The sequence below is a fragment of the Rana temporaria genome, chromosome 4, assembly GCF_905171775.1.
Source record: "Rana temporaria chromosome 4, aRanTem1.1, whole genome shotgun sequence".
NCBI lineage: Eukaryota > Metazoa > Chordata > Amphibia > Anura > Ranidae > Rana > Rana temporaria.
In genome coordinates, this window is record NC_053492.1 from 210,627,118 (window position 1) to 210,653,371 (window position 26,254).

General features: G+C 39.6%; 1 protein-coding gene across 1 annotated transcript in view; it reads right to left on the reverse strand.

The window, feature by feature from the left end:
- CSMD1 (CUB and Sushi multiple domains 1) overlaps positions 1 to 26,254 on the reverse strand; it is an 833,985-nt gene that overhangs the window by 242,572 nt on the left and 565,159 nt on the right. The window contains exons 38-41 of the mRNA XM_040349812.1: positions 19,215 to 19,392; positions 12,738 to 12,883; positions 8,929 to 9,009; positions 5,240 to 5,353 (exon numbers count right to left, since the gene is read on the reverse strand). Coding sequence (XP_040205746.1) covers positions 5,240 to 5,353; positions 8,929 to 9,009; positions 12,738 to 12,883; positions 19,215 to 19,392 — 519 coding nt within the window. The remainder of the gene's footprint in view (positions 1 to 5,239; positions 5,354 to 8,928; positions 9,010 to 12,737; positions 12,884 to 19,214; positions 19,393 to 26,254) is intronic.

The window sequence follows — 26,254 nt, forward strand, 5'->3', positions numbered from 1 at the left end:
ATATATATATATATATATATATACAGTATATACATTTGCCTCAAATCAGTTTGCTGGGACTTGTAGTATGTCTGTTAACCTGCACTGCCTTTTGTTAACCTAGCTGTCTGGAATGCATATAACCCGATCACTGCCGGAGGCTATAGCAGACAGCAGTGATCATTGTGTGGGGAAGGCTCCCAACCCTCCACGTAGGTAGAACATAATAGCATTGCAGAAAGTATTCCCTCATCAATAGTGTGTTAATGAGGGAATTGAGCAATTTTCCTTAGGCACAGTTGTTATCAATGTGTGTTTCTTGCACATAATTATACCTATTGCCCAATCTGTAACCTTTATTTCAAGTATACCATCATTATTTGATATCATTGTAGGTTATGTACCTAGATAAGTTTCAGTAGCATCTGTGTGAATGTTACCATTTCATTGTCCTATAAACATCTTGCAATGTGTTACTATATTGAATTAGAAGCTAGATTGATGATTTAAATTAAGTGAATGACTTTACAAATTATGGTACTACAATAGTCAATTACTAATGAAACAACATTCACTGCCAGCGACATATGTCATAGGGTGGCCAGAACCAATTTCAGCTGGCCAGGTCAGTATGCCATACATTGGCTACATTCCCCCTTCTGCTATTGGCTTATGGTCACTTTAGTGAACTTATAACAGAACTGTTCAGAAGACTCTGCTAAATAAGATAATAATGTTGATCAGTGGCTAATAAGATTTTGATTGCAGCTTTTCATCAAAAATGTCCCCCCCTCCCCTTCCCACTGCTGCCGCCACTGCTTCTACACTCTCTCCTTTGCTTCCCTCACAGCTCCAAGATGATCTGGTTGTAACATTCTTCCCAGCTCTGTTAACATCCGCCCCCCCCCCCCCCCGATTTTACCACTCCCACAGTCCTCGACCCCCCCTAATCTGTCCTCAGTTCCTTTCTTTGTCCCAAAAGTGAGACATTGGCGGGGTCTGTTTAGACCCTAAATATATTTCACCACAGTCTCCTCCCAACAGGACTGTTAAAAAAGAAAATTGTAAAATTACCGTAAATTAAATAATTTAGGCCCCTTTCACACTGACACATTTTTCAGGTGGTTTAACGCTAAAAATAGCACTGCTATACCACCTGAAAAAAGTGCCCGGCTATACCTCCACTGCATCTCCCGAGCCCAGTGTAAAAGGGGTCTAAGGGCTTATTCACATGGGACACTGTGGCCTGTACAGCATGAATGAGTTACTTGCTTATGTGGCTGGAGGCGCCTGAAGTTGCATGCAGGCAGCCTATGTTACAATATTGGAATGCAGAGGCTGTACAGACAAAGATGAAGGTCCCAAATTGACAGGTGTGTCAGTTAGGGTAAGCAGCCCAAAATGCACACTATCTGCATTTAGGACTGAGCACCCATGTGCCTTTCAAAATAGGACCTGCTGTTGTGTTCATACAGGCACTGCATCCCCATAAAGTAACATAGACTGTTTGCAAGCAGCTCCAGGCACTTATAGTTGCATACACAAACTGCTCATTCAGGCTGTACAGGTCACAGTGCCCATGTTAACGACCCCTAAGAACTCTTTACGAAAAACAGTTATTTCTGCACCCAAGAGGCAAAGGTGTTTTCATGCAGCTGCAGGCAGCAGCCTGTGTGAATCAAAGACAAGCTGACAGGCACTATTCATGTATACATGTAATCTGATATTCTGAACACAAACTACGCTACTGATGAATCCCTATACGTATGTAACCACTTGGATGCATGGTTACATGCATACATCTGTCTGTTGGCCTGTCACTGATTTGAACATGCTGCTTCCCATGGTTGTATGCAAAGACTTGATTCCTGGACACAGCAAAAATCTCCTCCAGATGTTGTATGACCCTTTAAGGTCATGTGAATGAGGTCTAAAACATCTATGTACACACACACACACAACTTACACACACTTAACATACTCATATACACTATAAACATAGCAGTAATATACTTTACACTACAGTGTACCAACACACTAAGGACCCATTTACATTAGTGGACATATGGTATAGTGTACATAACCCATTTGTGCTGGTATGCATCATACACAATTACTGTCATCCATTGTTACAATGCATGGCAGTGCTTGGTTTTGTTTTGTTTTTTTTTTATTTTATTTTAAACTGCATTCATACAAGTTTATGTGTGATATGGCCTTGCGGTTTGCTGCCACACATTGTATTGCACAGCATTGCAATTAAATTCATGCCTACATCATTTTATTACAACATTCACCAATGCAGAAACACATAACACTGTGATTTAGCACAATGCATAGGTGAAAGCCAACCTCCAGAGGGCTTATTTACAGTTTTGCATATATTTGATTTTCACCATTTTGCAAAAAAGGCACAATTTAAAATATACAAATATTTGTTACTTAATAAACCAATACAGTTTTATCTTTAGATTTAATAGAAAATTTGTAGGAATTGTATACGCTATACCGTGGCTGTGGCTGGTAATAATGAGTACAGTATTTATAGCCAAAATGTAATTTTGATAAACATAATACATAATAAATTTATGTAAATATTCTTTGGATATATTGGTAAATTTTTATGGTTTTCTGTGACTTTACACAGTTGTGCTCAAAAGAAGTTTTGGCATTGATATTAAAAATATGACTTTACATGCCAAAAAAAAAAGTATTTTATTTAAGCATAGTGATCATAGGAAGCCATTTATTATCACATAGTGTTTTGGCTCCTTTTTAAATCATAATGATAACAGTAATCATCAAAATTGCCCTGATCAAAAGTTTGCATAGCCTGGAATGTTTGGCCCCCATACAGACAAGGTAACACACGCAATTAAAAATGGAAATTAAAGGTTAATTTACCATCTGTGTTTGTTTAAATTGCAACTAGGGTCTGTGTATAAATAATCAATGAGTTTGTTAGCTCTCACATGGATGCACTGAGAAGACTAGATACAGAGCTATGGGGAGCAGAAAAGAACTGTCTAAAGACCTGCGTAACAAGGTAATGGAACTATATAAAGATGGAAAAGGATATTCGATATCCAAAGCCTTGAATATGCCAGTTATTACTGTTGAATTACTTATTAAGAAGTGGAAAATTCCGGGATTTCTTGATACTAAGCCAAGATTAGGCCAACATTGCAGCGTGGTTGTTTTAAGGAGCACAATACAACGATACTAGAACAAAAATGAGCTGCATGATTGACTTGCCAGAATGAAGCCTTTACTGTGCTAATGCCACAAAAAAGCCTGGTTGCAATATGCCTGACAACACCTTAACATGCCGCACAGGTTTTGGCACACTGCAATCTGAAGTCACAAGACTAAAATAGAGCTTTACGGTCACAACCATAAATGCAATGTTTTGAGAGGGGTCAACAAGGCATATAGCAACGAGAATATCATACCTACTGTGAAGCATGGTGGTGGCTCACTGATGTTTTGGGGGGTGTGAGCTCTAAAGGCACAGGGAATCTTGTGAAAATGAAGGCAAGATGAATGCAGCATGTTATCAGAAAATACTCACAGACAATTTGCATTCTTCTGCATGAAAGCTGTTCATTGGAAGCTCTTGGAGTTTACAGCGTGACAGTGATCCTAAGCACAAGGCTATCAAAGACTTTGCATGACCTGGAGACATTTTGCCAATTTTGCCATGGGCAACTATACCACCTGAAATAATTTGGGACCTTATAGACAACTATTTCAAAAGACTGCACACTGTCATTAATGCTAAAGGGGGCAATAACCAGTATTAAAGCGGTAGTAAACTGCCAAAAAATAAATAAACACATCCCCCTGCAAATTAATGTCATATTGTACTAGTATCCATCTGCACCTGGTCTTCCGGTATATTACCAATTCTCCAAGGGTATGCAAACTTTTGAGCACAACTGTATCTATGAGAGTAAATTTACCATGATATTTTTTTATACATTGATAAATGTTTTGGGGGCTGTATGGGTTTGGTGTGGAAACTGCATAGGTTACTAATGTGTATGTTTTATTCTCAGACTCAGACTGTATTTTATATGAGTAATCAATAAAGCTGTATAATGTTTTAATAAATATAGGTGGATGACTATATAAGCCTTTTTTTTTTTTTTTTTTTTATAAATGATTCCCTACAAATATTATTTGACAAAGAATATCGTTTTTTATATTTGATGAGATGATGTCTTCTCTCCGAGACAAATATGTAAATGCAGTATAAAGAATGATTAGGTCTGACTGATTGTCTGTGGGAATAATTGTGTTACTAATTTCAAAAAACATTGCTGTTATACAAATGAAGATTCAAACTTATGCTGCGTACACACGATCGGTCCATCCGATGAGAACGGACCGATGGACCATTTTCATCGGTTAAACGATGAAGCTGACTGATGGTCCGTCACGCCTACACACCATCGGTTAAAAATCCAGTGACAGTGACTTAAAACACAATGACGTGCTGAAAAAAATTAAGTTCAATGCTTCCAAGCATGCATCGACTTGATTCTGAGCATGCGTGGATTTTTAACCGATGGTTGTGCTACTAACGATCGTTTTTTCCCATTGGTTAGGAATCCATCAGTTAAATTTAAAACAAGTTGGCTTTTTTTTAACCGATGGTTAAATAACCGATGGCGCCCACACACGTTCAGTTTGGACCGATGAAAACGGTCCATCAGACCATTCTCATCGGTTTAACCGATCGTGTGTACACGGCCTTTAACTAAGTAGCTTCTTACAAGTTTAACAGCTCTTTTTATATAATATGTACATTAAGTATTAAATGTTTAATAAGTGCCAATACCCTGTAATGCAGGCACCAATGATACCCAATTGTATTGCTGCCTCCTTTTTGTTATGACTCTGGTAACCTGAAATATTATTGGTTGCTATGGGTTACTGCACTTTAAACAAACTTGCTCATATTTGCAGTATCTTATTAAATGGGACCATAATTTACTGTCAAGAATACATTTTGAAGCTGGCTCTATTGTTAAAAAAAATATATATTTTACTTTACATGTTATATTTATAGTGACTGACAGATAAATGAAGAAAGCTGTAAATAATGTAAATTTACTAGTCAAAGATTCCACAGGAGAGTCATTAATTTTGAAAATCAGTAATAATGCAAATTACATGCATTGCCGAATCCAGCAGAATTGAATAACTTTGCATATTAATTTCATTTTGTTTCACATTTGAAAAATAATTAACTTACCTTCACAGGTAGGTAAGGAACCCTCAAACTGCAGCTGAGTAATCAATTTACAGGTTATTATATCATTTCCTACTAAGGTAAACCCCGGGTGGCATTTGTATTTTACAAAATCTCCTGTAAAGTAAGGGTTATAGATTAAAACTTTTATTGAGAAAACAGTCAACTCTAACAGAATACTTTGTTAATTTAACAAGAAGGATACATAAAGAGAATACAGCAGATTATGTAGCACAGACTGAACAGATCTGTAGAAAATGAGGCAGAAACCAGAATAAAATATCAATTTAAAAATTACTATAGTGGAATAAGAACATTTATGTTTATTTAGCTTAAGATACAGTATCAATGAGATATAATATGCTTATTACTTATGAGAAAATGTATTACTTAGCAAGATGTTAAGACCTACAACTAGCTCCAAAGACAAACCTTGCTCTTATCATGCAAGGGGAAGAAATAAAATCTGTACCTTTTAGCCAGATTCACGTAGATCGGCATATGTTTAAGCAGGCGCAGTGCAGCTCATTTGCGCTACGCTGACGTAAAATAGAGAGGCAAGGCCAGTATTCACAAAGCACTTGCTCCCTAAGTTACGTCGGCGTAGCGAAAAATGGCCCGGCGTAACCCTGCCTAATTCAAATTAGGCAGGTAGTGTGCGTGCTACATGTAAAGTAACCGTGACCCCATGTAAATGAGGGCCGTTGGTACGGCGCATGCGCGCGCATGCTCAGAATCACGTCGCAAATACTCAATGCTTTCGACGTGAATGTAACCTACGCCCAGCCCCATTCACATGCGCTTATGAAAACGACGTAAAAGACAACGGCTGTTCTGTAGTCCATACCTTGCATGGGCTGCGCCACCTATAGAGGTGTTTTATCTTTACACCAGCGTATGTCTTACATAAGCGGCCTAGCTTACTGCGACGGGCGTACATACGTTCGTGAATCGCCGTATCTTGCTCATTTACATATTCGACGCGTAAATCCACGTACACGCCCCTAGCGGCCATCGTAAATATGCAGCCAAGATACAACGGCGTAGGAGAATTACGTCGGTCGTAGCTTGGCAACAGTGAGGCATATCTCAGTTTAAGAATGCGCACAAAGATACAACGGCGCTCATTCGGACTTACGATGGCGTATCTACTGATAAGCCATCGTAAGTCTTTCTGAATCCGGCTATTTGTGTTTTGTAATTTTAAGCACATTATTTCATTATGAAACTATGGGCTGTTTTAGACAGCATAAGCCAAATAGCAAAATATTCAGCACTGTATAGAACTTTCTCAAAATTATCTAACTGTACTAACAGAGTTAATATTTTACATTATATTGTGCAATGTAAATTCAATAACACAGATCCATCACATACTACTGGTTGGATAAAACGCCTCTTAGTTAGACCAAAACACACAAGGGCATGGGAGTTCTTCAGTTTTGAAGTTGTGGGAAGAAAGGACTACCTTTTAGGTCCTAATGAAAAGGGGTCCTAGAAAAAGGAGGATTTTGTTTTGTATGTAGAAATAAAACCCCATTAGAGTTTTATTGCTGCCTGTTTCACAATTAAGGGGAAATTTCCCCTCACTTCCTGCTGAGACAAAACAGGACTATGAAGTGACACCCCTTGCTCCTTCCAAAGAAGTGCTGGGCAGGCATGCTACATGTTACAGCCATGGTTCCAACACTGTTGCACTGTATCTTTTTATCCTTTTCTGTTATTGTTTTCATTGGCTGTTGCTTTATGGGTAGATGCCTTATATGGTCGTTAAATGTTTATAAGGCGTCGCAAAACATTTGCAACTACAGGTATATACAGTAGTTTCTTACAAAGTGCACTAATCATTTTTACTTTTCAGCATTGTTTACTTATTTTGACCTAATTTGAGGATTAATCAGCACCTTTTTATTTACCATTATCTAACAAAGTTTTTCCACTTTTGGTCTAATATGGATATGTGGAAAAAATAATATATGGTCTTTTTTCTTCAAATCATTATGTGTAGTTTTTCACTGGTTTTAGGTTAGATGTTTCACATACCCAAATAACAGGTGCATGCTGGGTAATGTTCCCTGTTGTCGGGAACAGTGACCAGTGATGTGTCACTGGTAGCTCCTCCCCCTTACAGTTATAATCACTCCATAGGACACACTTAACCCCTTCAGCACCACCTAGGGGTTAGCCGCTTCACTGCCATTTTCACAGTTATCAGTGCATTTTTATAGCACTGATCGCTGTAAAAAGGTCATTGTACCCAAAAATGTGTCAAAAGTGTCCGCCATAAAGTCGCAGTCATGATAAAAATTTTCCATATAATTCCTGGGTCAGTAACAGGAAGGGTATCTCTCTCCTCTCTCTACCTGGCATCACCTGCCTACTGATTCTGGCTCTGCCATGTGTGAAGCCCTGGAAACATGGCAGAAGTGCACACACGAGGGACTGGAACATTTCCATCTGACAGCCAGCCTATTCGATTTACACACACAGGATATACACACTGGTGGCTGCAACTGCTGTCAGTGTGCATAAAAAGCCACCAAAGTAGTTTCCACATCAGTGACAGTAAAAGGGCTAAAACTATAATGTTAAGCTAACCATTTAAAAACAGGCACTAAGGGCTGTCTTTAAGTACCTTTATTTATCTTCTTTAAAGTGTAACTAAACCAAAAAACTAAAGTTTAATGTATTGAAGCTTACCAGTCTTTGGATTAGGCATTCATTTTATTTTAAAGCCTCATGCATACTGAACATTTTTACAGCAGCTGTTTTCGGCTTTAGGTATTTTTTCTGCAGCAAGTAAACTTCCCAGCATGTTATTCTATGTGTCCATAGGCTGTTTTCAGCATTTTTTGGTGTTTTCTGTCTGGGAAAAAAACTAGTGGGTTTTGAGGGGAGTTATTTAGCTGGAAAAATGCTCTAAATTTGATAAAAGCAACAAAAATGCAGAAAAACACAGCTATTCAGCATTTATAAGTGTTTTTGAGCCATAAGCTTTTGTGGGAGTAAAGTTTTGCTAAAAAAGCTAAAAAACTAAAACAAAACGCTGAAAAACGCTATTGCAAAAATGAAAATATAGGAAATACAGTAAAACTGACTGTACATGGTGAAATTTGTCCAGTTTTGTGGGGACTGGCCAAATTTTAATCCATGTATGGGGACAGTGGTTGTACAGAAGACGATCCAGTGATTGTCTTCTTTGCAACCAGCCTGTTGGATAATTAGTATTCGGTCAGAGCTATCAGCTATAGCCATAATTTTTGGTCTCTCCCCAGCTTCAGAACACAATAGCTCTGTGGGAGTGATTTCCCCATTTCCCATGTGTGGATGGGGGAATCGGTCAGTTTTTTTCAATCAACCCACTTGTTGAAGGAAAAAAACTGAATCATTTATGGGCTGCTTAAAAGAAACGTAGCCACCACATCTAAGGACTGGTAAGTTGCAATATATTATATTTTTGTTTTTGGATTTAGATGCATTTTAATGCCTCTCTAACCAGTAAAGAGTCTGAGAAAGCATACATGATGTGCCAGAGCTCCAACTGGATTTTTACTCCTTGGGCACTTAAGATAATAGATAAATATGTTCTGGGATCTCTATTTTTTCCACACTATTTAAAACTGCAAAAATGTATATAATCATATTTATACATTTATCTATGAAAATCAATTATGCAAAATAATTCATGCTACCTATTTCAAAGTCATCATTGTCAGAAATGAAGTCAGCTTCTGGCACAGATGTTGGTGGTTGGCATTTCTTGAGTGCATATGCTGCAAAGATAATAAGCATATACCCATATATTAAAATCATATGTTGACAAAGTAAATTATGGTGCGTTTTTTGATGTTGTTGTTGAATATGATTTTTTTTATTGTAGACATAAATATGACTGCACACTTTGCAAGCAATGGAATTTGCTCCAGAGCTTTAGTAAAAGAGGGAAGCTCTGTTGACTTCAATTATCCAGTCATTTGCAAACAAAAATTACGTTTTTTTTTAACTGGTTTCCCTTGCATGTGATTGGGTATTTTTTTACAAAGTGAAGCTTCACCAATTTTACAAAGCTCTGGGGCATATTCCCTTGCAGAGTGGAAACTGCACTTGCAAAGTACACAGTTTATTTGTCTTTAGTAAATCAACCTCATTGTGTGGAACAGTAATTCTGTGAATATTGAATATTTTTTATTTCAAATTTTACATTTTACAGTGCACTAAATGTACACAGCAAAGAGGATAAGATAAGTGAGATACAAAACGAAGTGTGTTTTCACAATTTCAGAAACATTTTTGTTTTCACACATTTCAGTTACAGGTACACAAAATACCCAATAGTTTAACAGCCACATTTTAGTACTCAATAACTTTATATACCTAAAAAAGGAGACAAAAATTAGAAAAAGGAGGATGAAGAGGAAAAGCATATAACCTAATAACCTCCAATTAGCATCACGTATAAAGCATTCTTGAAAAAAAGATATACACATATATACAGAATTATACATGTGTATAGAGCAGATAATGGACTTTGAAGGCATAATACATTTAAAAAATTGGATATTTATTAGGAAAATACAAAAATTGATAGAGAAACATACATTACATAAATAAGGCCATAAAACGGAGGCCTAAAAATACAGAAACATTGGCATGACATAAAGCATTCTTGTTGGAAGTCAACATGTTTTTATATCAGACACTAATGTATTTTTACTGTTTGGTTAAAAAAGCCATTTGGCCTATGTTGGATGTCATCTTGGAATGCCAGTACAGCAAGTTTACCTATCATGATGTTTGTAACAAGAAGTCACAAATGGGAACTCATCTTCTAAAGGATGTTCTCGCATAGACCTCCTGATGTGATGTTTGGGGGGTAGAAGAGCATCAGCTAAGATCTCTTGGGGAGTTGCAAATTAAAATGACTGATTTCCTGAATTACAGTAACATCAAAGACCAGATGTTACTAGAAGATGGCCTGGGTCAAAGCAGTGGTTCCACCTGGTAGAGAACACAGCATACTTCGAGAATTTTTTAGGGGAAGAATATACTTCCTGGTGATTGGAAAGGATGGCCTTTTATAGCATCTCATTGGACAGAGGACTACACAGGTGGGCAGAGGTCAAGCCCCCTGCCTGCAGACCTCCACAACCACCGGGCAAGGGTTGTGGGATGAGGCCCTTGTCCCCATTAACATGGGGACATCCTCCCCATGTTGAGGGCATGTGGCCTGGTACGGTTCAGAAGGGGGGGCACTTTCTCGTCCCCCCTCTTTTCCTGTGGCCTGCCAGGTTGCATGCTCGGATAAGGGTCTGTATAGATTTTTGAGATTTTTGAGGGGAACCCCACGCCATTTTTTTGCACAAAATTACATTTCTAAAGGAAAAAAGTCATTTAAAACTATTCGCTGCTAAAATGAATTGTCGGGTCCTGGCAATACAGATAAAAGTAATTGAAAAAAACGGCAAACCAAAATTAAAAAAAAAAATGCGTGGAGGTCTTCAGATCTCGTATGGATTTTAAGGGGAACCCTGAGCCAATAAAAAAAAATGGTGTGGGGTTCCCCCCAAAAATCATACCAGACCCTTATAAGAGCACACAACCTGGCAGGCCACAGGAAAAGAGGGGGGATGAGGGAGAGCCCCCCTCCTGAACCATACCAGGCCCCATGTCCTCAACATGGGGAGGATGTCCCCATGTTGATGGGTACAAGGGCCTCATCCCCACAACCCTTGCCTGTTGGTTGTGGGGTTCTGCGAGCAGGGGGCTTATCGGAATCTGAAAGCCCACTTTAACTAAGGGGACCCCCTTTACAGGCATACCATAGACATCCCCCAAGTACAAAATTTAAAGGAATATTTCACCTTTGTTGATTCACTTTAAGCATTATTAAAATCACTGCTCCCGAAAAAACATCAGTTTTTAAAACTTTTTTTGCATTGATACATGTCCCCTGGGGCAGGACCCAGGTCCCCAAAAACTTTTTTATGACAATAACTTGCATATTAACCTTTAAAAGTAGCACTTTTGATTTCTCCCATAGACTTTTAAAGAGTGTTCCGCAGCTTTCGAATTTACCGCAAACACCCCAAATTGTTTGCTATTCGGCGAACAGGCGAACACACGATGTTCGAGTCGAACCTACGATCGACTTGAACATCGGGCTCATCCCTAATTCCAAATACAGAGAATCTGGTATCAAGATAACAACCTATTCTGTTTTATCTCAGACTGGCTTCCCGCAATTTTTCTATTTTTTTCTAAAATGAGGTTTCGACCTTTCTGATCTAATGAGCAACTGTGGGAGGGGAAGACAAAAGCTATTTCATGGCCACCAGCTTTCAAGTCAGAAATAATAAAAAACAGGTTATTTAGATCTACAATTTCTTTGCAGTATCTTAACAATTTGGGGCAGTGCCACAATATATATATCAGATCCCCAGTATTCCGCAGGTGTCTGGGGCATACAGTAAAAGAGAGTCCCTACATCCATATTTATGTAGCCATTCGGTTGTTCAATATGTTCTATGTGTAACATATTTTCTAGAATTTGAAAGAGCTGCAGAGGGAACCATTTACAGAATAAATCCCTACTGTTGCTTAGATATTGTACCCATTTCCTGTTGCCACTTAGAAGGGGGACTAAGCATAAATCAGAATTAGGTACTCGAAAAAAGAAATGAGAGACAGTCCCCTTTTTAGATGTTGCTTTAAGCGCAATATTAAACACCACTGGTCTATAAAGTATAAGTTAGGCTTGCTTTGTTGGGATGAATTTTGTGTTGCAAATGGAGAAACTGGTAGACGCAAACCCTAGGAAGTATTAATTCCTCTTTTTGTTCAACACATTGTTCTTAAAAAAATTATAAACATTTCAGGGAGAGCATTATTGTCCTTTAGAGGGGTATACACAGAATATCCTCCATTGTGTAACACAAATTAAAATACATCACAAACCCTTTAAGACATCAGTAAAGTATGTACAGTAAATATTTAAAGTTAACCAAAGACCTGGACTCTAACTGTGATACCAGTGGTGTCAGGTCTAGAATCTGTTCCATTAGAATATGTCTGTGATTTACTGCTGGAGATTAAGGAGACCAGGAAAGAGTTGGATAAAGGTGGCATATGTATAATAAGGAGAATGTAGCCTGCTTTATACTACATCATTCTTATTTGAACCCTTGGTTAGTTGGTTTATCCCAGTTTCATGTAGTTATTGCATAGCATGGATACATCTGGAATGCTTTAGCCACTTTGTTAAAAAATATAGGAGGAACATAAAGACAATTAAACCATGACGCTATGTGAGGGGATTGCTGTATAACACTCAAGAAACAGTGCTTAAAGCTAGCCAAGGTTCTATGCTAAGAACATATAATACAGTTTTGAAAACTATTGACTGCAATCAGTGTGTATATATATATATATATATATATATATATATATATATATATATATATATATATATATATATATTCAAAACATATTTCCATAAACGTACCATGAAAATTCAGAACAAAGAATCCCCCAGTTGAAAAGTCGCTGTGAAACATAATAAGTACTTGATTAGATGAACTATATGCTGTCTCAAGGGCTGTATTTCCACTAAAAACACCAAGCTGAGGAGAATTCTGATCAATTCCATCCCTAAAAATATATAGAAAAAACATAAATAGCCAGTAAAAACTGTGCATTTAAAATTAACAATAGTATTATACTAGCATGTAATACGGGTGATTTACAAAGTGAATTCTTACTTTGCAAGGGAATCTTCACTTAGTATAGTGAATTTGGTGAAAATTCATTTAGCAAAGAGTATGTAATCACAAGCATAAACAATGATTGGATGAATGAAGTCAGAAGAGTTTCCCCTCATTCATTAAAGCGATTGTGCGGCTACTTTTTTTTAATAACAAACATGTCCTACTTACCTCCACTGTGCAGTTTGTTTTGAACAGAGTGGCCCCGATCTGCCTGTTCTAGTGTCCCTCTGTGGCTCTTGCGGCTCCTCCCCACTTCAGGAGATGAACAGCTCAGGTAAGTAAAACAGGGGGCTGGGGGGCCGGTGACTGCCAGGTGTTTTTTGCCCTCAATGCATAGGATGCATTAAGGGGAAAAAACATGAGGGTTTACAATACCTTTAAGTTGAGGGAAAAATCCCTTCCAAAGTGATACGGAAGATCAAGGCAAATAGGCTACCTTTGCAAGGGAATTTTCACTTTGCAAGGGAATTTTCTCTCGCTGAATGAATTAGGTGAAGTTCTGCTTACTTCCACCATCCAATAGCATGCAAACAAAAATGCTTTTTATTTGTAATTAACCTTATATGTGATTGAGTATTAGCGCTGGGAATTTTCACCACATTCAGTAAGCCAAGGGAAATTTCTCCTCCAAAGTGAATCATTTCCTTGCAAAGTGCACAGCCTTGTTGCCTTCAGTAAATCAACCCCACTGAAACCTTGCCTATGCATGTCAAGGTGACAGTATCTCTGGAAAGGGAAATTTCTTTGCCAAGCAATAATTCCCTTTTCAGAAAGTAGCCGATTTGCCTTTAGTAAATCAGTCCATTGTATTTAAAAACATCCCATATGTAAATTATTTCAAGAAACTGATATATTTTGTTACACTTTGTAACAAATGTAAATGTATAAGTAGATTGATTTTTTTAATTATTTGACCGCCTATAAGGCATGAGTACAATACCTGACAACAGCATTCTTTAAACACTATTCACTATGGTCTTAAGCAGTTGTTCAATTGGAATTTTAAAAAAAGAACCCGTTTTCACTTAGGAGACCTTTGCAAGAATCAAACATTTATTTTATCTTGCCTTTGTAGAAAGCAATGTCTGAATTTCAACATCATCCTCATCCTTTTGTTATATGTACTCAAGTACATCAGAGATTAGCAAGAGGTTGTTTGAAATCATTTAACTCTTGGTCTATTCTTTCTTTATGACATTTTTGACCACCTGAGTATGAATTCAATAGTGAATGTTTGAATACAAAAGCTAACATTATTTTACAATGCATGTTATCAAAGTTGCAGAGCATATACCTACTTCAATGTTTTCTCAAAATTCAGGATAAGTCAAAAGAAAATATACTGTTTGGTAAAAAAAGGGCACCACAGCTATTTGTGTATCTGCATTTGTCTAGCAGGCTATGTTTACATATTGAGCTTGCCAGCCATCTTGTCCAGTAGATATTAAAATTTGCTTTATCTCTGGTACTTGCGCGGTCATGCAACACTGTACCCAAACAAATTTTTATTATTTTTTTCCTACACAGACAGAGTTATTTTTGTGGTATTTGATCACATTTACGTTCTGCTTCAAAACTTGTCCAATATATTAAAAAAAATGAATTGTTTCATAAATTGTGGACAAAAAGTATTCTGCTACATGTGTTTAGTAAAAAAAAAATCACAATAACTGTATATTGATTGGTTTGCATGAAAGTTATAGCATCTACAAACTATGGTATATATACTGGAATTTTTTTATACTACTAATGACAGTGATCAATAGGACAGTGATAGTGCAGTGAGAAATCAGACACTAACTGACACTGAGTGGGAACTAACTAACTGCCACTGACATCACCAGTGACACTAATACAGTAATCAGAGATCATAATAATATATATATCGCCACTGTACTAATGACACTGGCTGGGAAGGGGTAACATATCGGGTAATCAAGGGGTTAAATGTGTGCCTAACAAATGTTCATTTGTATAATGGGTGCTGCTTTTTTACTAAATATCTCTTTGATTCCTATCACTGCTTTGTTAGAAGAGTGTTGGTGGATCTTGGTATGGGATAGGAAGCTGCGTACTTTATGCCCAACAAAGTATGTGTCAGATTGTAGGATTTAAAGTTAGTGTCACAGGTTAGGTTAGCAGTTAAGTTGCATTGGACTTAACTGTTAAAGCTGTGGAGGAACAAGGACCTGTGATTGAGCATAGACTAATGGGTAGATTCACGTAGGGGCGCCTAAAATTAGGACGGCCTAGCCTATTCTTTTTAGGCTACACCGCCATAAATTATTTAGGTTAGTAGTGATTCTCAAACTACTTACCTTCAAATTTTCGGTGGCGTAGCCTTAAACAAGCGGGCGTAAGCGCGCCTAATTCAAATGACTGGGAGGGGGCGTGTAGTATTGAAATGAGGCTTGACCTCAAGTTTTTTTAAGTTTTTTACACTGTGCATGCGCCGGGCGATTACATTTCCCAGTGCGCATTGCGGCTAAGTAGGCCGTACCGGCCTGTTGATTTCAACGCGTACATAAACAACGTAAATCCCGATTCGCGGACGACTTGCGCAAACGACGTAAAAAATTTGAACCTCGCGGCGGGAACGGCGGCCATACTTAACATTGTTATTCCACCTCATAGGTGGAATAACTTTAGGCGGCCTATCGCGTATGAAAACAACGTAATGCGACGGTGTAGGCCCGGCGTACGCTCGTGAATCATCGTGAATCGTCGTATCCCCTCATTTACATAATCTAGGCCGGCCGCAATGTAAGTGCCATCTAGTGGTAAGCCGGAACATTGCAATCTAAGATAGGACGGCGCAAGCCGTCCTATCTTAGATATGTTTAAGTGTATCTCTGTTAGAGAATACACTTAAACATAGGTCGGCTTAGATTCAAGAGTTAGGTCGGCTTATCTGTAGATAAGCCGGCCTAACTCTTTGTGAATCTACCTATAAGTGCGTATAAGGGGTATGTCTTTTGCAAAGACATTGTCACTTTGATCTGCATGGGAAAGGTGACAGTGTTTATTCTGGTAAGTTTTACTGTAATTTGAGAGTAGGGTTAATAATTAGGGTTAGGTTAAAGCATATCTAAACCCAAAAAAAGAAAAGTAATATATTGCAGCTCACCTGTTCTTGTAAACAGAAGCTGCATATTTATTCAAAAAAATATATTTTTAAAATGAACTAAAATACTAAGTGTGGCAAAATAAATAAGTAAATAAATGCTACTTTTTAACAATCATGGCTTCCATTACATTTTCACTTGGGGATTTTGCCAGTAAGAAACTCCCTGTCACAGTGTGACAGTGCTAACTAACTACACTGTAGTCATCTTAGCTGTTCTCCTGATTTGGACTACTAACACCTCTACCTCTCCGTATCCCTATTAATTAGGGATTAGTTGTTCTACTGTTCACAGAAGATAGCTGAGATTGCAATTCAATGCACAATAAGATACTGGATTTCTATCAGGATAAAAAAATATACTCAGCCTTAAAAAGAGTAATGCAAATTCAAAAGAGTAATGCACCCCCAACATGTATGGAGTGAAAGCTATTACATTTTTTCGGAGCTTTAGATATATTGTACTTTAAGGTAGATGTAAGGGACATATGCAGAACAAGCTGTGGCAGGATGAGGCCATGCCACTATGTGATATGACAGTCTGGGATAGGTTTTGAAGAAAATGGGCTCACTAATGGCACAGGTGTGTGCTGTTCTTTTTAGGAAAGACAGGATTGGAGGTCATGCCCCACCCTCCCAAAGGGGGTCTGTGATTGTAAGGGAGACAAGAGGTGCACGTCTACACCTTGCTGTCCTGGACTGGACAGGCCAAGAAGCCAAGAGGCAGGGTCAGAGGTGCCCAAACCAGAGGCCTGAGTCTGAGAGAAAGGAGCCAAGAGACAGGGTCTCACCCAGTGAGCCAGAAGTGCCCCAAACCAGAGGCCTGAGTCAGAGAGAGAGTCTATGAGAGTCGAAACACCTGGGAGCTGTTAAGGAAAGACACAGAGCTGAAAGAGGTACAGCATTTGGGATGGGTGCTAGATGGTCTGAAAGACCAAGGCATGATGCCTGAGCCACCAGACTGATAAAGAGAGCCAAGAGGCATGAATACTGTTTTGTCATATTGATGGAGAGAACCCCCTGCATGGGAAGATATGTATTCTGTGAATTTGTTGCTTTCTTTTAACCACTTGCCGCCCGCCAATGACATATTGACGTCGGCAAAGTGGTTGTAGAATCCTGACTGGACGTCATATGATGTCCTCAGGATTCTGAGCCGCTGACACCCCGCAACACCGATCTCGGTAAAGAGTCTCTCATGGAGACTCTTTACCACGTGATCAGCCGTGTCCAACCACGGCTGATCACAATGTAAACAGGAAGAGACGTTGATGGCTCTTCCTCACTCGCGTCTGACAGACGCGAGTAGAGGAGAGCCGATCGGCGGCTCTCCTGACAGGGGGGGTTCGCGCTGATTGTTTATCAGCGCAGCCTCCCCTCGGATCGCCACACTGGACCACCAGGGAAGCTCACCCAACAAAAAAAAGGGGGCAAAAAAAAAGTCTGGGAAAAAAAAACATGCCAATCAGTGCCCACAAATGGGCACTGACTGGCAACATGGGTAAATCAGTGCCGCCCCACAGTGTCCATCAGTGCCACCCCACAGTGTCCATCAGTGCCACCCCACAGTGTCCATCAGTGCCACCCCACAGTGCCCATCCATGCCCAGTGCCCACCTATCAGTGCCCATCTGTGCCACCCATAAGTATCCATCAGTGCCACCCATAAGTGCCGCCCATGAGTGCTCATCTGTGCCGCCTATGAGTGCCCAGTGCCGCCCATGAGTGCCCATCAGTGCCGCCCATGAGTGCCCATCAGTGCCGCCTATGTGTGCCCATCAGTGCCGCCTATGAGTGCCCATCAGTGCCGAATACCAGCGCCGCCAATCAGTGCCACCTCATCTGTCCCCGTCAGTACTACCTCATCGATGTCCATCAGTGCCATCTCATCGGTGCCCATCAGTGCCACCATATCAGTGCCCGTAATTGAAAGAGAAAACTTACTTATTTACAAAAAATTACCGGAAAAAATAAAAACTTATTTTTTTTTCAACATTTTCAGTCTTTTTTTAGTTGTTGCGCAACAAAAAAAATCGCAGAGGTAATCAAATACCACCAAAAGAAAGCTCTATTTGTGGGGAAAAAGGGACGCCAATTTTGTTTGGGTACAGTGTAGCATGACCGCGCAATTGCCATTCAAAGTGCGACAGTGCTGAAAGCTGAAAATTGGCTTGGGTGGGAAGGTGCGTAAGTGCCCTGTATGGAAGTGGTTAAATACAAGTGGGCAGGTAAAGACCTGAAATGTACTTCGGACCTGGAGTAAACTCACTGTATAAACACATTTGCCACAAGAGCTAACAATCCCTATGTCACATAGGTTATTTCAAAGTTTTTCTTGAAAACAAAGCTCCCTGTCAAGAATTACCTGCAAATGATCACACCTCCTTAGTTCCACAAACTGAAATGCTAGGTGTCACAAAATTAGACTAATTTTTTTTTAATCAGGGCTTCAATTATATGTTTTCATAAATCAAGTGACTTTTTCACTAGAATACTTAGAAGTTCAAGATGATAAATCAAATGTATATCATGCTCAGACTGTGTCATGTCAATAGTTCTAACCATACTTGAAATCGACCTTAGCCAGGCTATAACTTTTGTGTGATTACAAGCACTGAACAAATGTCCCTCCCAACTATATAATCTGCTGAGTTCTTTGATGTTGACAAAATGCTGTGGTGGTTTGTATGGCTTTCATGACCAGTATGTACTGATTTCTACGGTGTCATTTCACAATTTCACAGATTCTTGTTGTGAATGTAATATACTTAAACTTAAATGAATGAGAAATGTGATACATACTGCATTTTACAGTATATTAACTATCTCTGCCAGAGAGTTTCTAATAAGATTCAAATAAGACCTAAGACTATGAGAGAGAGGTAAAGTGTTAGTGATTGATTACTTATTTAATTTGTGCTATCCATGTATCTATAAAAATTGATTAGTTTTTCAAATTCATGTTCTGACCTTATGTGTTATTATTTTACTTCTTAAAAATGTCAGGCAGTAGTCCCACATCCATTACATAGTTGCAGAGTCAAGGAAAAATAATCAATTTAAAAGCAATTTATTTACTATGGGTCACATACCATAATGCAATGTAATCATTCACTAGTTCGGTCTGGAGCAAAGTAAAGTTAATATAAACCCCATGACCCTGTGGAACAGAAATAAACCAAGTACAGTCCTTTGAATTGGGATATTCATCTGGAAATCCTGGAGAGTAAATGGTGCCATTTTCCGATGACACATTATATCCGCAAGGTGCTGAAATGGAAACAATGTGCATTATAATAGAGAAATAACCAGCCTAGTTACATAGGTTTCTTTACAGACAATATTCAGAATTACATTCCAAACTTGCTTTGAGTGGAAACTAGAATTATGTCAACTATCACAAAGTTCAAAACCTTCTAACATAGAAATAGCAGATTTGGGGTTTTCTAGGGCACCTCAATTCATACATAACTCAACAAAATATTAAGTCAGTGCATTTAAAGGTTTATCTGAACAATCAATTAAAGAAAATAAAAAAAATTGTAAAATTAATGTTTCATGATAATTCATAATTAAAGGAAATAGCATTTATAAAGGCTGAATTATGTTTTGAATGACTTACAAGATTGCTGATAAAACAACCATAAGACAGAAAGTGAAGCTTTTCTGGGGTTTGTCGTGGCCCTGGAGGAGGGGCGAAATGTGTTGACGTATTTCCGATTTCCTAACCATTGATGCCATTTCTGCCCTCCATGGAAAGCACACCGAGCTGTGGCTAACCCAGAAAAGCTTCACTTTCTGTCATGTGCTTGTTTTATCAGCAATCTTGTAAGTGGCATATATGATTGTGCAATAAAACCCTTTTATACAGTACTTCACAATGAGGCTATATTTGTTTTATCAAGCCTGGTGGAGATCCTAGTTACCCCAAAGACCATTATTTGGAGATCTCATTGAGAAGTTCCAGAGTCCTATCCTACAAACACCAGATCTAAGGGTGTTTAATCCCCAGAGTGCAAAGCTGAGGGTCCATTTTATCTGGTGAGTGGGGAGTGTGGCACAAGGCACAGCATATTTACATAAAGCACCCAAGCACTTTTCAAATTCTTTTGGAGCACCAAAGCACTTTATAAGAGACTTTGTTTTGCCATCATTGTTTTTATATCATCACCAACTGTAGGTGCTGTATTAATATTTTTTGATTGTTATTTGACGTGATCTAGCACCTAGTGTACAGCAGCTGCAGGACTTTTTTTTTTATGTTCACAATTTGATACACAGTGCGAGTATTGTTTTGTTTTAATGAGATCCCCTTTTACTAAACACAGCTCTGTGTTGTTTACTTTCACAGAGCTGTAATCCAGGAAGCCTTAGAGCCAATTTTCTGGTGGCAAATCATTGGCCAGGACCTGGTGATCGGCATGTGCTGTGATGAATCACAGCACAGCTGGATGGGCACACACGCGCTCCCTACCCGGAGGTACAGAATCACTTATATATACATGTGATTTTGCACAGCCTGCCCGCACTAAAGCATTAAAGCTACAGTATGAGTTTAGGAAGTGATTAATCAGGATTCATACAGCACCATCAATACAGGTGGAATCAGAGGGCCCTGTTCTTTAGAGTTTACAATCCTAAAAGGACAGCCACATCATACAAAAGGTTTGAGTTAAAGGAGAAAATAAGGTACAGTTGTTAGGTGGAGGGTAGACATCTCTAAAGGGTTTTCTGGGATCACCTAAAAATGGATAGAGCAGTAAATAGTTGGGCAGATTAGGTAGGGAGTTCAAAAGAATGGAAGAGGTTCAGGAGAAGTCCTGGAGATGAGCATGGGGAGGGGGGACAAGGGAGTTAGAGAGCAGGAGGTTATGGGAGGAATGGTCTTTGGTTGGAATTTTGAGACTAGGTTAGTGATGTAGCTGGGGACAGAGTTGTGGATGGCTGTCAGGAAGGCTCTGTCAAAAGACAGAATAATAGCAGCAGACAAATCCCTGTTCCCCGAATGGAAGAAGAGGAGCATGCAAACACATATGCGCAGGCAAACAAATGTGCACGGCGCATCTTGTGACAGATAAGAATGTCAAATGGGCTATTTAAGTTGGCTCAGTGCTGTCTCATCTACAGCGTTCCTGTGATTGACCTGTTCCCTGTTGCTCTGTTTCTGTTCCAGTTTCTAGTCAGGAAACCCAGCTTGCACTGACTACTCCTGCTCTCTGCCTGCATTGACCCTGGCTTCTACCTTGACTCCTCTACTGTCTCAGCATCTGTTCCTGATCTGATCGCACATGTATGACCTGGCTTGTTTGACCATGTCTGTGTTTCAGTCCTAATGGAACTTTTCAGCTGCAAGCATCTGCCCATTAGCCACTGGGGTCTGCTCTTCTGCTTACTAGATCCAAGCATCAGCCTGTTCCAGTTCACAGAACATCTGCTGTCATATGGCATACCAGCTTACCAGTAGCCCAGCAGCCAGAAAGACCACTGGCACTCATGCGACTCTGCACTCCTGTGCCACCTGTCTACTCTATCAGGGGCCCTGGGTCAGAGGTGTAAGATAGGTCTTCCTATGCATATCAGGCTCTTCTACTTGACGATGGCGTTGTAAGTTCTTGTTAGTATTTTTAGTTTTATTAATTGGGTGAGTGGAAGCCAATAGAGAGATTGGCAGAGGGGGGTAGCAGACACTAAATGGTTGGTAAGGTAGATGTGTCTGGTGACAGAATAGCCTACTTAAAGGTAATTCAATGAGGAGGGAGTTGCAGTAGTAAAGACAAGAAATAACTAAGGAGCGAACTAGAAGCTTTGTGTTGTCACTGGTTTAGAAAGGCCGTAGTTTGTACTTGTTGCAGAGGTTGAGGTGGCAAGATTTGGACAGTAAATGGATGTAGGACCGAAAGGACAGTTCAGAGTCCAGGATTACACCTAGTACCCTGGTATGTGGGGACGGACTGATAGCTATGCCATAAATCTTGACAAAGAAGTCAGGGAAACAAGCACATGGGGAGGAACTTTTATGAGCTTGGTTTTTGAATGAGTTCTGAGGAAGTGGTATGACATCCAAATGAATATGTCTGTCTGTAGATTAGTGATGTTTAAGGATACTGATGGAGTGAGCTGAGAAGTAGAAATATAGATTGTGGCGTCATCAGCAATGAAATGATATTGTAAACCATGGGAGGCTGACCCAGGAAGGTGTAGATCAAGACTAGGAGAGGTCAAGAACAGAACCCCAATGGAAAAAGGAAGGGGAGATAAGGGGGTCGAATTGTAAGTGGCACTGAAGCTGCAATGTGATAGGTAGGATGAGAACAAAGGAAAAGTACAGTCATGGAAAACAAAGGAGTGGAGTTTTCCGAAGAGGAAGGGTAAACTGTATCAAAGGAGCAGAAAGGTCCAAGAGTACAGAATAGTGACTATTGGTTTGAGCAATTGTTGTTGATTGTTTGTGAGTTTTAGGAGTGCAGTTTCTGTGGAGTGTTGAGAGCAAAATACTAAATTAAGGGGACCAAAAAGGTTATTCTCAGTGAGGTGGTAGCTCAGTCGGTTGTAGGCCAGGCATTCAAGGAGTTTAAGGTAAAGGGGAGCAAGGAGATTGGTAATAAGTTGCTAAGATTGGTGGGGTCCAACAAGGGCTTTTCAAGTATGGTGTGATCAATGCATGTTTTAGAGAGTTGGGGAAGATGCTAGAAGATAGGGAGAGATTGAAGTAGTAATTGTAAGAGAACAGGGTCCAGGGGGCAGATGATTAAGTGGGCATTATAAAAAAGTTTAGCAACCTTGTCTATAGTAGTGGAGCTAAATGAGGAAAGTAATAAATCTACTGTACCTGTGGACATGGAGTGGTAAGTGGGGGGGGGGGGGGAGATACCTGTAAAGAGGAGAATTCATCACAAATTGTATCAATTCTAGTTTTGAAGTGATTGGCAATCTCCTGGATAGTGAGTGGATTAGTGGGTGGGGGCAGTGGACGTGAAGTAGAGACTTAAAGATATAAAAGAGTTGCTGGGACTGGATGAGAGAGTGTTAATGAGAGTGATAAAATAAGTGCTCGGAGATGGGAATTGTAGATTTTTTGTGGTTGCAATTTTTTAGGAGATTTAGCCCTACACCACAGATGCTTAACAGTGTGGCTACATTTTTGAGACTTATGGTTTCATCTGTTTGTCAAGGTTGCAATATTTGGGGCCTAATTCTTTGTGTAGAGAGGGGGTTGAGTGCATCCAGGGAGGATGACAGTGAACTATTGTAGACAGAAGTGGCTAGTGTCACGGTCTGGAGTCAGGCTTTGAGGCCAGAAGCTATAACAGTGAAGCAGCACCCACCGATCAGCTGACCTACAAGCAGGTCACCCTGGCTGATGACACGGGTTCACCTGAGGTGCATGTGCTAAGTACTAACCAGTATTTACCAGAGCTCCTGTTGGTGGAGATGAGGTTTGCTGCCTGTTAATACCAAGTCAGGCCTCGTACACACGACCGAGTTTCTCGGCAAAAAACAGCAAGAAACTTGCTGGGAGATATTTTTTTGCCGAGGAAACCGGTCGCATGTACATTTTTGTCGAGGAAACTGTCGAGAAACTCGACGAGCCAAAAAGAGAGCATGTTCTCTATTTCCTTAATGGGAATGGAGAAAATTGGCTTGTCGAGTTCCTCGACAGCCTAACAAGGAACTTGACGAGGAAAACGATGTGTTTCGCCCGTCGAGTTTCTCGGTCGTGTGTACGAGGCTTCACAGTCCTCAGGATTGCCTAACCAGGAGGGGAGCTGGCCAGGGTCCAGAAGCAGATATAGCAAGCAGGGATCAAGCAGAAGCATAGTCAGGAAACAAGTCAAAGTTTGGCAATGAATGGTTGCAGGTTGGGATTAAGAAAATGCGTAGTCGAGGAGCAAACCAAAGGCCAGTAATGAATGGTAACAAAGATACATATGGCAGCAGGAGAGACAAAAGTGAGATATTGGCTGTAGGGAGCACAATAATCTGGCAAACAGGAAGTGCATAAACAGGGCTTCAATCAGAAAGTTCATGGGAGGAGCAAAGAGTTCAAGGTTCAAGACAAACAAGATTTAAGGCAGGATCATTCAAGAAATGGTCCCGGTTTACTGTGCAGCATTTCCAAGTGTCTCAGCAAGCAGAGTCATTGCCAGACACAGCAGAGGTTCCAGGTTGAAGTCCAGGACAGGGGTGAGATCTTATTATAGATGGGGGTAGTAGCAAAATCTCGTCTGGGCAGGAAGGGGGTGTATGTGCACAGTAGGCAAGTGGTTAAAGGAGTTAGTGATAAAAATGTCATGGACAGAGGTGAGTTTGTACAGACAGTGCAGGTATTCCAGAGGGTGCAAAATGCAGAGCAACTGTGCAATTCACATGCAATCTGAGTGCAGTGCGATTTCAGGCTATTCATTTGAATGTAGATGTATAGAAAAAGACTGAATAGTCTGAGACTAAGAGAAAATGGACTTTGTAGGCACCAGATTTAAAATATATAGGTAATTTTAATTTTAGTAGTACAAAAGCACAAAAACACTGAACAATTGCTCAAATGAAAGAAAAAAATACAAAAAATGCAGTAAGATACACAAAGAACTCAATTCCTATCCCTTTCTGAAGACACCGCTGATAGCCACAGGGCTGGATGTAAGAATTACACAATGAGCGCTGGGTGGCGTTGAAACTTCGAGAGGTGATACAGGATGAGTTTTGATAAAATTGGGATTCAGCTCGACATGTTTCGCGACGTTGTCGCTTCTTCGGGAGCTTCTGGGTATTTAAAAGACAATACAATGTTGTCATTAGAGATATGCATATACATAAATACAATACAATATTGTTTTATATTAGGCATATTGTACATAAGTACATAGAGGCCTCTGAGCGTATTGAAGAAAAGCATTTTGACTGTGACTATAATACTCACCGAAAAAACGGTGTTTTAGTAACTTTGGAGAATGCTCAGCAGCGTCCTGATACGATCAGACCATTTGCCTTGGGAGATGGAATAAAATACCATGGGTCACACCCACACATCGACCATGCTCAGTCGGGCAAAATTGAACCAGTTGGGGTATCTAAGAATGGATGGTAAAACGAGGTAATGGGTCCAAAACTGAATGGGACCATCAAGGATAAAAACAGAATTTAGAAAAAAGGAGAAAGGCCGGTATGTAAAGAAAATATAAGTAAAACAGTATATAAATATATTTTGTATTTTTTATATATTTTTTATAACTGATATGACATACCTTTGAAAGAGGTATAAACGCCTGGGTATTGAGAAGACAACTCCAGGAGTTAGAGAAAGGGAACACCCCTAAAGAAAAAATTATTGTTGGGACAGCAGAAGGAAAAAAGTCCATATGATTCCCCTCTCAGCTGTAAAAAATCCAAAAAGTAAAAAATGAAAAGGAATATATATGAGTATAAAAAACAACAAGAACAAATAGTCTTGTTAATTGCCCAATGATAGGCTCAATATTGATAAACACTTAATTTATGAGGGGTGTTATTAATGTTTTTAAACAAAAACTAGCATTGTACAAAATATTGGAGCATTAGCAGTCTATTACCTTAATTATGGAAAACTGGATAACAGGTCAACTCAAAAACTGCCACAAGATGGCAGCGGTGAGCATTAAGCTGATGCAGGGAGAAAGGAAACCCCCGGGGAGGAACAGCAATCAGCTGTTGAAAATACAGAGAGAAACGCTCTTAATGAAGGCATAGTCAATACAAACACCAACAAAAGTGGTGAGAGGAGGAATGTACATACCCGAAAATGTGCTAGCAGGTAGGAAAATCGTGGGCAATGAGATGGCATACGAACCCGCTGGGCGTCCGTCCTAGCTAGCAAGCAACAAGAGCACCTGCAGACACAGGCTCTTGTTGAGTTTAAATACCCCGCACGGATGACGTCATGTGATTGACAGTCATCCGGCTGGCCAGAGAGATACACCGCGCATGCGCACAAGGAGCCGCGATCGGGCTAATTGTAGATGAAAAAACGGGTGTAAAAAATATGGTGTGTCCCAGATGGAAAGAATAATGGGGAAATATTGACACCATATTAGAAGTGCCATCACATAGTCTAAGGTCTAGATGAATAACATCTGACCAGACATTGTGATGGCTTACC